We start from the raw sequence: 13,501 nt of genomic DNA, 5'->3' as shown, positions 1-13,501 counted from the left end.
ATTTTATACTCATGTGGTATGCTTTTTGTAACTTTTCTTTACATTTAAAGTACATTTAATATATATGGAAGAATAATGTATGGTTAAAAAAACTTCAAAAACTTCAACTTGGTTGAAAAAAATGCATGTTTATGTAAGGCTTCCCTTAATTCGAAAATCTCTATTTTCAGGCACAGGCTCATATAAATTTGACATTTGAATAGCTGTAATAGATCTGATAAATCAACTAAGTGTTCCGTTGCTTTTAATACTTATTACATATTATATTCAAGAGTATTTAAAAAGCAAATTTTTGCAATATTTCAATTTTTTAGGCCAAAATCTTGACAGTTGAAAATATTTGATTTAAACGTCAAAAATAAACATCCAAATTTCAATATTAAAATGGCCCTAGTTTCTATAATATAGATTCTATGGCCATGAAACTTGGCCAACTATCTTATAAATTCCTAAGGTTAGGTCATGCAAAGTTTTATTAAAATTGGTCAAGTCTTTCTATCCTATTAGGTCCAAGGACACAGTTATCGTCCTTTGGTTTTCGTTGTCTACAAATATAGTCCCTAGTGTGAACAGTGTATAACTTGCATTTTTTTTTGATACACTTTCCCAATTTATTTCTTGATATTTTATGCATGAAATATTAAGTAAGGGGATGAAATTACATGTTAAAAAAATTTGGGTGCTGAATCTTTATGTTAAGTAGTGATTTGGTCCAGTTAAAAAAGGTCAAAAATTAGAATGTCTGAAGCTGTCAAACTGAATTTTAGCCCACCTTAACACAGAATTGTCAATATTTTGAGTTAGAGCTGGTAGAAGTTTCTATAATTTTGATATTATTTGTGTCAATAGTAGTACACTACACTGTAAAAATCTTTTTGAGATAGAGCAGGTGCGATTTTTTTAATTTGAATTTATTGTCTAAAAGAAATGCACTACGAAATAACTGTGTTCTCGGGCCAAATATGATAAACCTAAATTTTTAATAATAATATTTAACCTTTTAACCCATGGGTTGCTTTTTTTTGTAGCATTATATATTTGGTGAACTAAACTTCCTTCTGAATTGATTAAATGATCCCAGAATTTAATACTAGATAACATTATCCTATTTTTCAATGGCAGTCTTGCAAGTTCGGAAAGACATGCATCATTCGAGGCCTTATATATATAGCTCATGCTCACGGTGTTTCTTGCTGGTGTGATCAATGATCATAGTGTACAAATGTGTTAGTACAATGTATATACAATGTATGTGTATTGTAAGAGTATATGTTCCAGTGAATTTGTAAAATCAGGGATTTTGTATAATCACGTGCACTGAACTGATTAATGATTTTATAAAATCCCTGATTTTGACTAGGGATTTTACAAAAGTACTGAAATAGTTAAGATCTTTTTTACAGATTCCCTGATTAAATTCAGGAAATTTTTAAAAATAAATTAATTCTTTTTGATAAAAAAATTCTTTCAAAAAAAGCCTACAACAGTTGCACTCAACAATTTTGAGGTTAATTTAGCCTTTTATATTAATACTAAGTGAGCAGTTTCACTAAACAACTGACATACTGTAGAAAAATGGCTCAGACACAGATGTATTTAAATCAAGAGCAAACATACACTCAAAAATTGAGGGAAAATTAAAATGTAACATATGGAACTGGGAAAAATATGAATAAATTTTGGAACTTATTGGCAAAGAGCCACATAAAGAAGATAAAACAAGCTCTTATTATTACCTTGTTCGAAAGTAAGTCAATAGATATAAGAAGGTGTGGCATGAGTGCCAATGAGACAACTTTCCATCCAAGTCACAATTTGTAAAAGTAAACCATTATAGGTCAAAGTACGGCCTTCAACACGGAGCCTTGGCTGACACCAAACAGCAAGCTATAAAGGACCCCAAAAATGACTAGTGTAAAACAATTCAAACAGGAAAACCAACGGTCTAATCTATATAAAAAACAAGAAACACTTATGAACCACATCAACAAACGACAACCACTGAACATCAGGTTCCTGACTTAGGACAGGTGCAAACAAATGCAGCCTGTTTAAACGTTTTACTAGGCACCAACCTTCACCCTACCTGAAACAATAGTGTAACATCACAACATAGAAAGACACACTATAACCAATGTTCTGTAATTACTGAAAAGTATAAATAAAATTGAGAATGGAAATGGGGAATATGTCAGAGACAACAACCCGGCCACCAATGGGTCTTCAACGCAGCGAGAAAATCCCGCACCTGAAGGTGGTCCTCAGCTGGCCCCTAAATAAAAATGTGTACTAGTTCAGTGCAAATGGACGTCATACTAAACTCCAAAACATATAAATGAACTAAAATTAAAAAACATACAAGACTAACAATGGCCAGAGGCTCCTGACTTGGGACAGGTGCAAAAATATGGCGGGGTTAAACATGTTTTATGAGATCTCAACCCCCCCCCCCCCCCCCCCTATACCTCTAGCCAATGTAGAATAAAGAAACACACAGCAATACGCACAGTAAAACTCAGTTTAAAAGAAGTCCGAGTCTGATGTCAGAATAGGTAACAAATGAAACTTAAGCAAAATGACAATGATACATAATTTAACAAAGGACTACTAGCAGTTACTGACATGCCAGCTCCAGACCTCAATTAAACTGATTGAAAGATTATGTCTTCATCATATGAAAATCAAGTATAAACCCTCCCGTTAGGGGTTTAGTATCATACCATCATAAAATATATGAGAAGAACATAACCCGTATCATGCCAACAACTGGTTTTAGAATAAATGTGTTTATTTCCGATGCAAAGACCCTATGAGTGAATCAATATTAATACCAAAATATGCAATCTTGACAACAGTATCGTAACTATATCCCTTCAAACCAATTATATCAAATTTTATATTCAAATATAAAGACAGTACATTGGATTGATTGCCGTCAAAACAGGACTAGAAATTGATTGGTTTAGGCTATGTGATTCAGTGGCAAATATTACATGCATATCAGGACGAGAGCATCTTATTGTGACATAAAAATTGATATATAAAAAGCAATTCAGTGTTGTATTAATTGCATTTGCCATTTCTATGAAAAGGTATCTAACCAAGCAAAAATAGGCCACCATGACCATTTTGATATGCTTCACTTACTTTGGTCATTTCTCAGATACATGTTTTCTATCACAAAGTGATAAAACTTTGAATAAGTTTCTAATTTCTCTCTCCACTATTTAGATCTAAATAAAATTAAACGTAAATATTTTTCAATGTAGGTATGAAGTTCCTTAATGTGGAGATGTGTAAAAAATCGTAAAAAACGGTATTCATCAGATGAAGGTATCAAATATTATGTATGTCTTGAAGACATGTACAACATAGTGCAGAAAATTCACATATCAATAGGTCATGGTGGTAGGAACGAAATGGTAAAGGAGGCTAATAGAAAGTATGCAAATGTTTCATAAAAATCTTTAGAACTTTACAAGGAACTTTGCAAGGAATGCCAACTAAAAATAAATGAAGAATGTGTCTATGGGCCATAGATGCCCCCGCTTGTAAATATGCATGAGTCAACTTCCACATACAGATGCAGGATTCACCTTATTAAGACCGTTTGAAGAATGCTAAAAGTGACGCCACCCAATTTCAAACTTGATCTGTGTTTTGTGGTAATAAGCATTGTGTATAAGTCTTATAAATATTTGGGGCAAACTAAAGTTAGAGAATGGAAACAAAAAATTCAGCAATTTTTATGTTTATAAAGGGGCATAACTCATGAACGGTAAAAGTGATGCCACCCAATTTCGAACTTCATCTGTTTTTTGTGGTAATAAGCATTCTGTATAACTTTTATAACATTTGGTTGAGGCAAAATAAAGTTAAAGAACAGAAACGAAAAATTCAGCAATTTTTATGTTTATAAAGGGGCATAACTCATGAACAGTAAAAGTGACGCCACCCAATTTTGAACTTCATCTGTTTTTTTTGGTAATAAGCATTGTGTATAAGTTTTATAATATTTGGTTGAGGCAAACTAAAATTAGATAACGGAAACGAAAAATTCAGCAATTTTTATGTATATAAAGGGGTATAACTCATGAACGGTAAAAGTGATGCCACCCTATTTCGAACTTGATCTGTGTATTGTGGTAATAAGCATTGTGTATAAGTTTTATAACATTTGGTAGGGAGAAATTAATATATACAGGCATAAAAACGTAGAACTGCTAGTAAAGGCATTGTCTTTAAGCCTATAATAAGATAACAGTTCCATTCCTGAGGACAGGTTGATTTGATAGACATGCAATCATTCAATGTTGTTATTCCTATTCCAGTTGTTGATTGTTGAAAGGGTGATCCAAGAAAAATTATGGCAATGGTCCAAAGAAAGTTAGAGAAAGGTTATCGTCTTGCTAGCAAACATGGCATTGTGTTAGGGTCATATACTAGAAACCAGTTTGAACCCACTGATTCCCTGTTTTTGAGTCCGTCAGCTGTATCTATTGACAATTTCATATCTTTTCGACAAACAGTTAAACTGTCTTCCATCTGTGATGGACAAGGTTTTTTTAAAATGTGGATGTTCTGGAAAGAATCGACGTGAACAAAATAGGTGTGCCTGTTGAAAAGAAGGGTAATTATGTAACAGTAGATGTCATCCAAACTTATTACGCAAAATAAGTAAATTGTAGTCTTAATATCAGTTTATATGCCCTTTATTCATAATCACTGTATAATAGTTTTAACTAGTAGTGTTTATCAAAAATATATACTTCAAAATCATTGGTCTATTTTTATATTAAGAAAAACACATTTCTAATATCAAGTTTAAACTTGTAATGAGGGATTTTACAAAATGCCTAGCACTATTTTTAGTGATTTTTTAAATCCCTAACAATTTCAGGGATTTTACAAAATCACTGAAACTGTTAGTGATTTTACAAAATCACTAATTACATGTATTCCAGGGATTTTACAAATTCACTGTAACATATATATAGGAATATTATCTTGTCAATCTTACATTTACCAGGCCATCTTTACTCTCTAACGGTGAGGGTGTCAATCTTTTCTTCAGCAACAACAATTCATCTGAAATTTATAAAATATTTATTGTCTGCTGCATGCTTCACTGAAAATAAAAATCGAATTCAAATAATTTTTAAATCTGCATTTTCAAAGATGGACAGAACATACATTAGTCAGGAGCCTGTAATTGAGTGGTTGTCTTTTTTTGCTGTTTCTCATATTTGTTTTTAGTTTATTGTTTTGCATAGTTTGTTCTTAGTTTGTGCTGTTGCACCACTGTCCCAGGTTAGGCGGGGGTTAGCACCTTCAAATTAGTTTAATCCCCACCACATTCTGTAGGTGCCTGTCCCAAGTCAGAAGCCTGTATTTTAATGGCTGTCGTTTGTTGCTGTATATCATATTTGTTTTTTGTTCTTTGTTAGTTTTCTTGTTTGAATTGTTTTACATTTGTCATTTCAGGGCCTTTTATAGCTGACTATGTGGTATGGGTTTGTGCTCATTGTTGAAGGCCATACGGTGACCTATAGTTGTTAACTTGTATGTCATTTGGTCTCTGATGGAGAGTTGTCTCATTGGCAATCATACCACATCATCTAATTTTCATAAATTCATATGCAGTGTCACTTTCATAGACTTTGCCCAGTGAGTTAAAGCTGTTTACATCAATCAAAAATTAAAATGCTTGCAGTTGTATTTTTTAAAAGCTTCATTTGAAGAGAACAATTTGTGCTAGTAATACTAATGTAATAGCAATGGAATTTTATGTCATAAAAATATTTTTGTTCAGTATATGATTCAAAATAGTAAAACATTATTTCTAGGCAATAAGGAAGCAACAAAGTGTGCTCAGTTATTGAAAGCAAGCTAAAGTACTCTCTGTGATATTCTTCAAATGCTATGCATAGACATAATTCTCACCAATAAGGCTACTTGTATTCATATATGTATTTATTCAAGATAAAAGGCATGAAATTGACAGACACAGTACAGTAAAATGACCTACATGTACAAACATAGCACTAGACATGAATAGGATTTTAAAGTTACAGACACTTAAACATGTTAAATGATTTAAGTTATGATCACTAAAAATAATAATTTAAAAGATAAAATTATGGAAATTTTTTTTATTTTGATATTTGACTAGACGGTAATAAATAATTAAATGGACTAGATTTCCACTGCAGCCTAATACCTTGGGATGACCCACAAAAGTTAATGAAACTTATTTCCAGTGGGGTCCTGTTAAGAAGAGACTACCAGTTCACACCAAGCTTGACACATATAAATAACAAAAATCATTTAAAATTATCATAGATAAAGGCTCAAAGCCTCAATAAAATTAATAAAAAAACAAATTCACTATTAAAGATGGATTTAAATTTATTCATCAAAAATTTTTTTTACTTGTACTTTATACATGTAGCTATATTTCTTTGAGCAACTTTTTAATCTTTTATTCCATTATACATTTGTAGTTAAAAGTGGTAGATTCACACCCTTTAATTCCAGGTATATAAACATTCATGTTACTAGATCTTCAGTGTTTTCCCTAGGCTATACAAGCATTGCGGTACCGCTACGCATAAATTTCGACCGCCATGCTTTCATCATTGCCGCAATGCATCCCGCTATGTGTGAAAATTATAACTGTAAAATATTTATTATCGATATTTTGAAAGTGAAGTAACAAGTGACAACACTCCACAGGTGTTTTAAACTCATCCGACTGATAATTGGATGCATCACGTCGCGCGTGCCGGGATTTTACAACCTTCTTGATTAGATGGTTATAGTAACTTATACATCGAGACTTGGGTTACATAATAGAAGTTACCAGTCAGCTGATAAATAAATAGTCAGATTTATCTCCAATGCATATCTTTCTGTGCTAAATAAAAAGTTTAACCTTTTCCTGTGTAAATTTCACCTTAAAAACGGCCGGGTGTTTGACATCGTTATTTTACTGTGATATTTAAAAAGTAGAAATTTAAAATTTGGTATAGTCTCTGGTATTATAAAATAAAACTAACGTAATTTCACTGAGAATGGACAAAACATTTTTTTTTAATAAAGTTTCGCAGTTACTTCATCAGCTATATTTACATCGATGAATTATTTTTTGATTGGTCACAACAATCAGTTATTTTTAGATTAGTCGCGGTTGATTGATTTTATCAAAGAATACACATCACCGCCACCGGGCCGGGAAAAAGACGTGTCTTATGAAATATTTAAAAGATTTGATAGAAAAACTTTCAAAATATACGTAGTTATTTACGGAAATATTGTTTTTAATAAACTTGTGTTGTTCTATTTTTATTTCAATGGGTCACAAGCTTCACGTGTAGCGGATTCATTTGCCGTTTTTTTCACAAGTGGGGCTAAAATTCTTTCACTTCGGCAAGATAGGATTTTTACAAAAAGGCGTTATAAATAAATCGGACAGGGATGTATTTAAAAAAAATTAGTTAATTGTCATGAAATAAAATGTCAGCTTAGCTTCCAAACAGGTAATTGCCAAATATGTCATCCGTGTGTCCGTATGTCAGGTATTCTTCATTGACGACTTCTGTAATTAACGCAAATAAACTTTTTTTTTATTGATTCCTGTAAAATCTCTGTGAAACAATGATGACATTCAAAGTTTTATTTAACAACTTGTTGTTGATGCTGAAACCAATCTATCAGCAAAATTCGAAGAACAATCATCAGTTTAACAACCATCAAAGAAACGTCGCCTTACTGGCCCAACTTTTTTGACAAGTTGGTTAGAGAAGTCTACTCCTTCATCAAATTGTAGTCAGATTGATGAAAATCACCTTTGGGAAACAGACTATGCCAAAAAGTGCTCAACTGCTTAATGCATATATCAATTGAAGGACCAAAGGAAGAAGCTTTTGATTTTGAAAAATATGTGGTGACCTTTGGAAAGTTGAAACAGAGGAAGATATCAACAAAATAATGTGTATATGACATTAATTTGTAAATAACTATTGCAGACTGGATTATTGTTATTATTGTTTATATGGTCTTTCATTAATTACTCTCATCTGTGATAAATACTTTAAAATTCCATGACTTATATGAATTGCTGTACCTATAATAAAACAATTAGATTGGTATATGGCTTTAAACATATAAATTGTGTAATGTAACTAATTCTGAAAAAAAGCGTCGCGCGCCACGTTGCAAATTCACCATGGACCCACCATGCATGAAAAATTTTCTAGGGAAGACACTGATCTTGTGTTAAAAGATGTTTCATTTCTATCAAAATTAGTGTGCAAATAATTTGGGCATATATTGTTAAAAATATTGAAGACATGATAGAGTCTCAGTTGTTTGACTCTATTATTAATATTCAAAAAGCCTAGTTTTTCAAATTCAATATACATGTATGTCACACTTTTTCTCGGATGTAATTGTAGAACAAATCTCACAATCTTATTTTGTGCCACTTGAAGTTTATTCTTCATTTGTTTTGATAAACCTTCATACCAGCATGCACATGCATAATCAAAATTACATTGAATCAGAGAAGAGCACAATGTTTTCCTAGATTGAAATTTTAGACACTCTTTGTTTCTATATAAAAAATTAAGCCTTTGATTAACTTTTTTCACTATAGAATTGACAATAAAATCATGAACCAGAAACTGATCAATTATCAAGATTATAATTCCCAAATATTTTACAAAATTTTTGGATTCAATATTAATACCATTACAAGACATAGCAAAATCTCCCAGTATTAGAGACCGAAGTTTTCGACCAGGACCAAAAAAAATGAAAAGTAATACTCTCCGTTTTCCCCAAATGTAAGGACAATTTAACGTCAGTTAACCACTCATGGCATGACTTCAACATTCTGGATAATTTATGAGAGATGACCCCAGGGTCTATATGGGTAAATAACATTGCAGTATCATCTGCATATATCAAAACTTTAAAATCTGAGTCAATGCTAGTTTGAACATCATTGACATAAATCAAAAACTATCTTTTCATAGAAATACATGAAGTAACTATGAAATTCTTTATTCATTAATGTTGATACAAACAGAAATGACTACAACATGGATGGAGACAACCAAGGCTGAACATGTACATGTATGCTGTGTATATGGAATCCAGGTCCGTTTGCCCAAAAACACGTTCGCGCCCATTCACGTTCGCCCCTTTCACTTTCGCACCCTACACATTCCCCACCAAAGTCTGTTCGCACCCTACCTATTGGTTTCGTGTTTCATGATTTTGTAATCGAGTTTTGGTACATGTAAGTGTATTGCTATAAATATTTTGTTTTCATAATCATTGTTTCAAAATAAAGTGAGATTCTGACAACATTTTTTTGTGTTGAATAAATCTTAATCATGTTTTGGTTAGTGTATTGCTATGAAAAAAAATTCATTGTTTCTAAATAAAGTGAGATTCTGACAACATTTGTTTTTTGTGTTGAATAAATCTTAATTATCTTTTGATTAGTGTATTGCTATAAATTTATGTTTTCATTGTTTCAAAATAAAGTGAGATTCTCACTTTTTTTGTTTGTTTTTTTTTGTGCTGAATAAATCTTAAATTATGTTTTGGTTAGTATTGTGATACACATTTTTTTTCATTGTTTCAAAATAAAGTGAGATCAAAGGGGCCAAGCTGTTAAAATCAATTATCTTTCGTGTTTTTCTTTTAAAATTTTCAATGTTTTACGCACACCAAGCTAAATACATGCAGTATTTACATCAAAGCAAGTTAAAACAACAATCATGATTTTCAAACACACAACAATAATACCAAATTTAGCTGTGTATAAATACCAATTAGCAGTAATCATACATTTGTACATAAATAACATTTAATAATTAATCATCACATTGATGAAAACAAAAAACAAAAAAAAACATTCATATAATAATTCCCCAATTTTTATTCAGGAAAATGTATTTTTTTTTGGTATATACATATAAAAAATAACTCATAATTCAACTTGTATTTGAATAAAAATTGGGAGCGAACGGACCTTGGGGGCAAACTTGTGAGGTGCGAACGTGTATTGGGCACGAACGGACCGGATACCATACTGTGTATATGGCCAAAGAGGACATAATGAGAGGTACAGGACTTAACTCTGGAAAGCCAAATAATTTGGACACTTGGCAGAGGTGACTGATATTTATAATACAATTTACCATATTCTTTGACTCCTTCTTCTGATATGGTTTTCTCTTCAGATAACACCTGACCAGTTCTTACGAGTAAAACCTTGTGGTACAACGAAGTTTTAATGCTTTCTGCTGGGTCATTAAAATGACTTAGGGACATTATTTTTAGTTCGTCTATCTTTATATTCGAGTTCAGGTCGATCACATAGTTACGTCCATCCATATGACAAATCCTTATTCGCATTCCCTTTGAAGGGAAGATATTAGAATCTGAGACATACATGATTTAAAGTATCATATACTCATGTAGTGTAAAATAAATATTTTTGTTTATAGCGGAAATAGTTCAACGAAAGTAGTTAGAAATCAATACTGGATAAGAACTGTTTCTCATCCGCGTTACCTCTGAACTGTTTTACATGTTCATAAGATGCAGCGATACAAACGAGGAAATCTCAAATTTTAATCGACCAAGAGGGAAAGGTGGTGTTGCAATAGCTTGGAAAAGATTCTTAACTCCATCCATCAATGAAATTCCATCTGGAAACAACAGAATAATTGCAATTGAACTGAAATCACCAATGAAGATTTGTATGAGGCGCCGTTTTACTATTTATTCCTTATTTTCTGATATCAAAAAATATTTCTTGATATCCAAAAATTGAATTCCTGATATCAAAAAATGATTTTTTGATATCAGGAAATATTTCTTGATATCAAAAAATATTTCTTGATATCAGGAATTCAATTTTTTGATATCAAAAATTGCCTTTTTTGATATCAAGAATTTGATTTCTTGATATCAGAAAATAATCTTTATTTCTTGATATCAGAAATTCGATTTTTTGATATCAAAAAATCATTTTTTGATATCAAGAAATCCATTTTCTGATATCAAAAAATAGATTTTCTGATATCAATTATTACTGACGATATTTTGATATCAAGAAATACATTTTCTGATATCAAAAAATGATTTTTTGATATCAAAAATTCGAATTCCTGATATCAAAAAATCATTTTTTGATATCAGAAAATAAGAAGAATATCAACGATTGCTCCCTGTGTGTCAATAAAAGCATCAACGTTCACCAATGAGCCCTTACATTAAGTCTGGTGTTTCGGTCGTGTAATATATACGAAAGCATGTATCAGAGTTCGGCTTCATCAGTCTTAATATATATAAGAAGTTTTGTGTTTTTTGTGTTTCACATATTTATTATTTTAAGGTTTATAGTCAATAATTGTAAGTTCTCGCTTCTTTTATAAGCAATTATTGGTTTCCTTTGAAACAGATTTGTGCAGTCAGGTTTTTGCAAATATCAAGCCCCAGTGTTTTGTTCATCTTGTTTTTATATTTTTTTTCCCGTTATTTATGTTGAGGATTTAGTAAGTAAGTAAGTTCTGTTAAGTTTAAAAAATAAGGAGATGTGGTATGATAGCCCATGAGACAACTAGCCACCAAAGTTTAAAAGAAGTTGATGTAAGCAATTATAAGCAACCGTACGGCCTTCAACAATGAGAAAACCCCATACCATATAGTCGCCTATAAAAGGCTCCAATATGAAAAAGAAATAAACAACTCAATTTAGAAAGCTAAAGGCCTATATGATTTTTAACAAAACAAATCGTAAAACAAATATGGCAGACATCATTCGTAAATATAAATCAACATGCAGACTTCTTATACGTTCAGGTATTTCACATCCAATATTTTATGGAAATATTCTTTACAAAGCACAAAAATGTCGGCATTCACCTCAAAATCTAACCAAACCTTTAAACAGACTTATTCGGAAAGGATATACCGGTAGTTACGATACTGTTGTCAATAAGTCATTAATGATTGCATATTTTGATTCACTCATAGGGTCTTTGCATCGGAAATAAACACATTTATTCTAAAATTAGTTTTACTGTGCGTATTGCTATGTTTTTCTTTATTCTACATTGGCTAGAGGTATAGGGGGAGGGTTGAGATCTCACAAAACATGTCTAACTCCACCGAATTTTTCCGCCTGTCCCAAGTCAGGAGCCTCTGGCCTTTGTTAGTCTTGTATGTTTTTTTAATTTTAGTTCATTGATATGTTTTGGAGTTTAGTGTGACGTCCATTTTTACTGAACTAGTACACAATTTTTTTTAGGGTCCAGCTGAGGACCACCTCCGGGTGCGGGATTTTCTCGCTGCGTTGAAGACCCATTGGTGGCCTTCGGCTGTTGTCTGCTCTTTGATCGGATTGTTTTCTCTTTGACATATTCCCCCCATTTCCATTCTCAATTCTATGAACCAAGACAATGCACTAAACTGCAGGCTCCGGACTTGGAACAGACACATAAAGAATGTGGCGGGATTAAACATGTTTGAGCGCTCAACTCTCCCCCTAACCTGGGACACAGGTGTTACATTACAACATAGTGTAAGAACAAACGTGGCAGGGTAACAACAACAAAAAGACACAAATTACAGATGTGATAGTGACAACTAGTTCAAAGCCAACAACAACATAAAAAAAATGCATGTCTTATATTTTCAAAAGATTTGTCTATTTCGTCTTTTTACGAGACTGCTAGTATTTCTTATGAACCGCGTCTTCCATAAACCTTTTAAATACATATGAGCTTTTTCTGTGAAGTAATGAAACGTTTCAGTAGGTTGGATGTACGTTTTCATCTCTAAAATACCTTCATTTTGGAAAAGTTTGTCTTTATATTGAAAGGATTGTCAAGAAATTTTCACTTCATTTTGAGAAAAGTTGTAAGTACAATTTAGATGGGTATATATGTAGTACATTTTATTAGATATATAAGGCAAAAAGATCGTGTATATCGCCAGTTGAACCTGAATATATTATCGAGCCATCGTATCTAAATCTTGAAAACATTTTCCAGTATGTAGTAAATTCTTAGGTCGACATATCCCGTCAATTCGGATTGTACGACACAAGAGTAAATATGTTTTCTTTAGGAATAATTTTAAAAAATCTTCCATATATTGTCTTTTAGTGCATGGATCTTGAATTTCATAATAAGTTTGATCAAACTGAAGATTAGTGTAAATATTTTTTTTGCTTCAAATATTGTCATTAAATAGCAGTTTTCCGGAGACTTTGAAGTCTTATTCATGTTTATAAAACTTGAAGTGTATAAGCATTTTGTTTTTGTAACAAGGGACACAATGTCATCAATATAATGACCAATACCGTGTATAGCGGTACTCCACACTATAAAACAATTGGTCTACCGGGAACATTATTTCAGATATTTCCTAATGTTTGGCCTCATTGGTGAGCCTGAATGTTTTAAATGACACACAG

At 31.9% G+C, this 13,501-nt stretch overlaps 1 protein-coding gene across 2 annotated transcripts in view; it reads right to left on the bottom strand.

The window, feature by feature from the left end:
* The window catches only part of LOC127728657 (ubiquitin-associated domain-containing protein 1-like), a 28,306-nt gene extending 17,759 nt beyond the window's left edge, over nucleotides 1-10,547 (bottom strand). Inside the window, exons 1-2 of one of the 2 annotated variants that reach the window (XM_052236259.1) lie at nucleotides 10,215-10,547; nucleotides 5,021-5,088 (exon numbers count right to left, since the gene is read on the bottom strand). In XM_052236259.1, coding sequence (XP_052092219.1) covers nucleotides 5,021-5,088; nucleotides 10,215-10,470 — 324 coding nt within the window. In that variant the 5' untranslated portion in view covers nucleotides 10,471-10,547. The remainder of the gene's footprint in view (nucleotides 1-5,020; nucleotides 5,089-10,214) is intronic. The other variant, XM_052236260.1, reaches the window with a different exon arrangement.
* Between the last annotated feature and the right edge of the window lie 2,954 nt (nucleotides 10,548-13,501).

This window comes from Mytilus californianus, unplaced genomic scaffold (genome assembly GCF_021869535.1).
Source record: "Mytilus californianus isolate M0D057914Y unplaced genomic scaffold, xbMytCali1.0.p SCAF_2, whole genome shotgun sequence".
Classification (NCBI taxonomy): Eukaryota; Metazoa; Mollusca; class Bivalvia; order Mytilida; family Mytilidae; genus Mytilus; species Mytilus californianus.
Note: the sequence above shows the minus strand (reverse complement) of the source record. Positions and strands in the feature narration are given on the sequence as shown.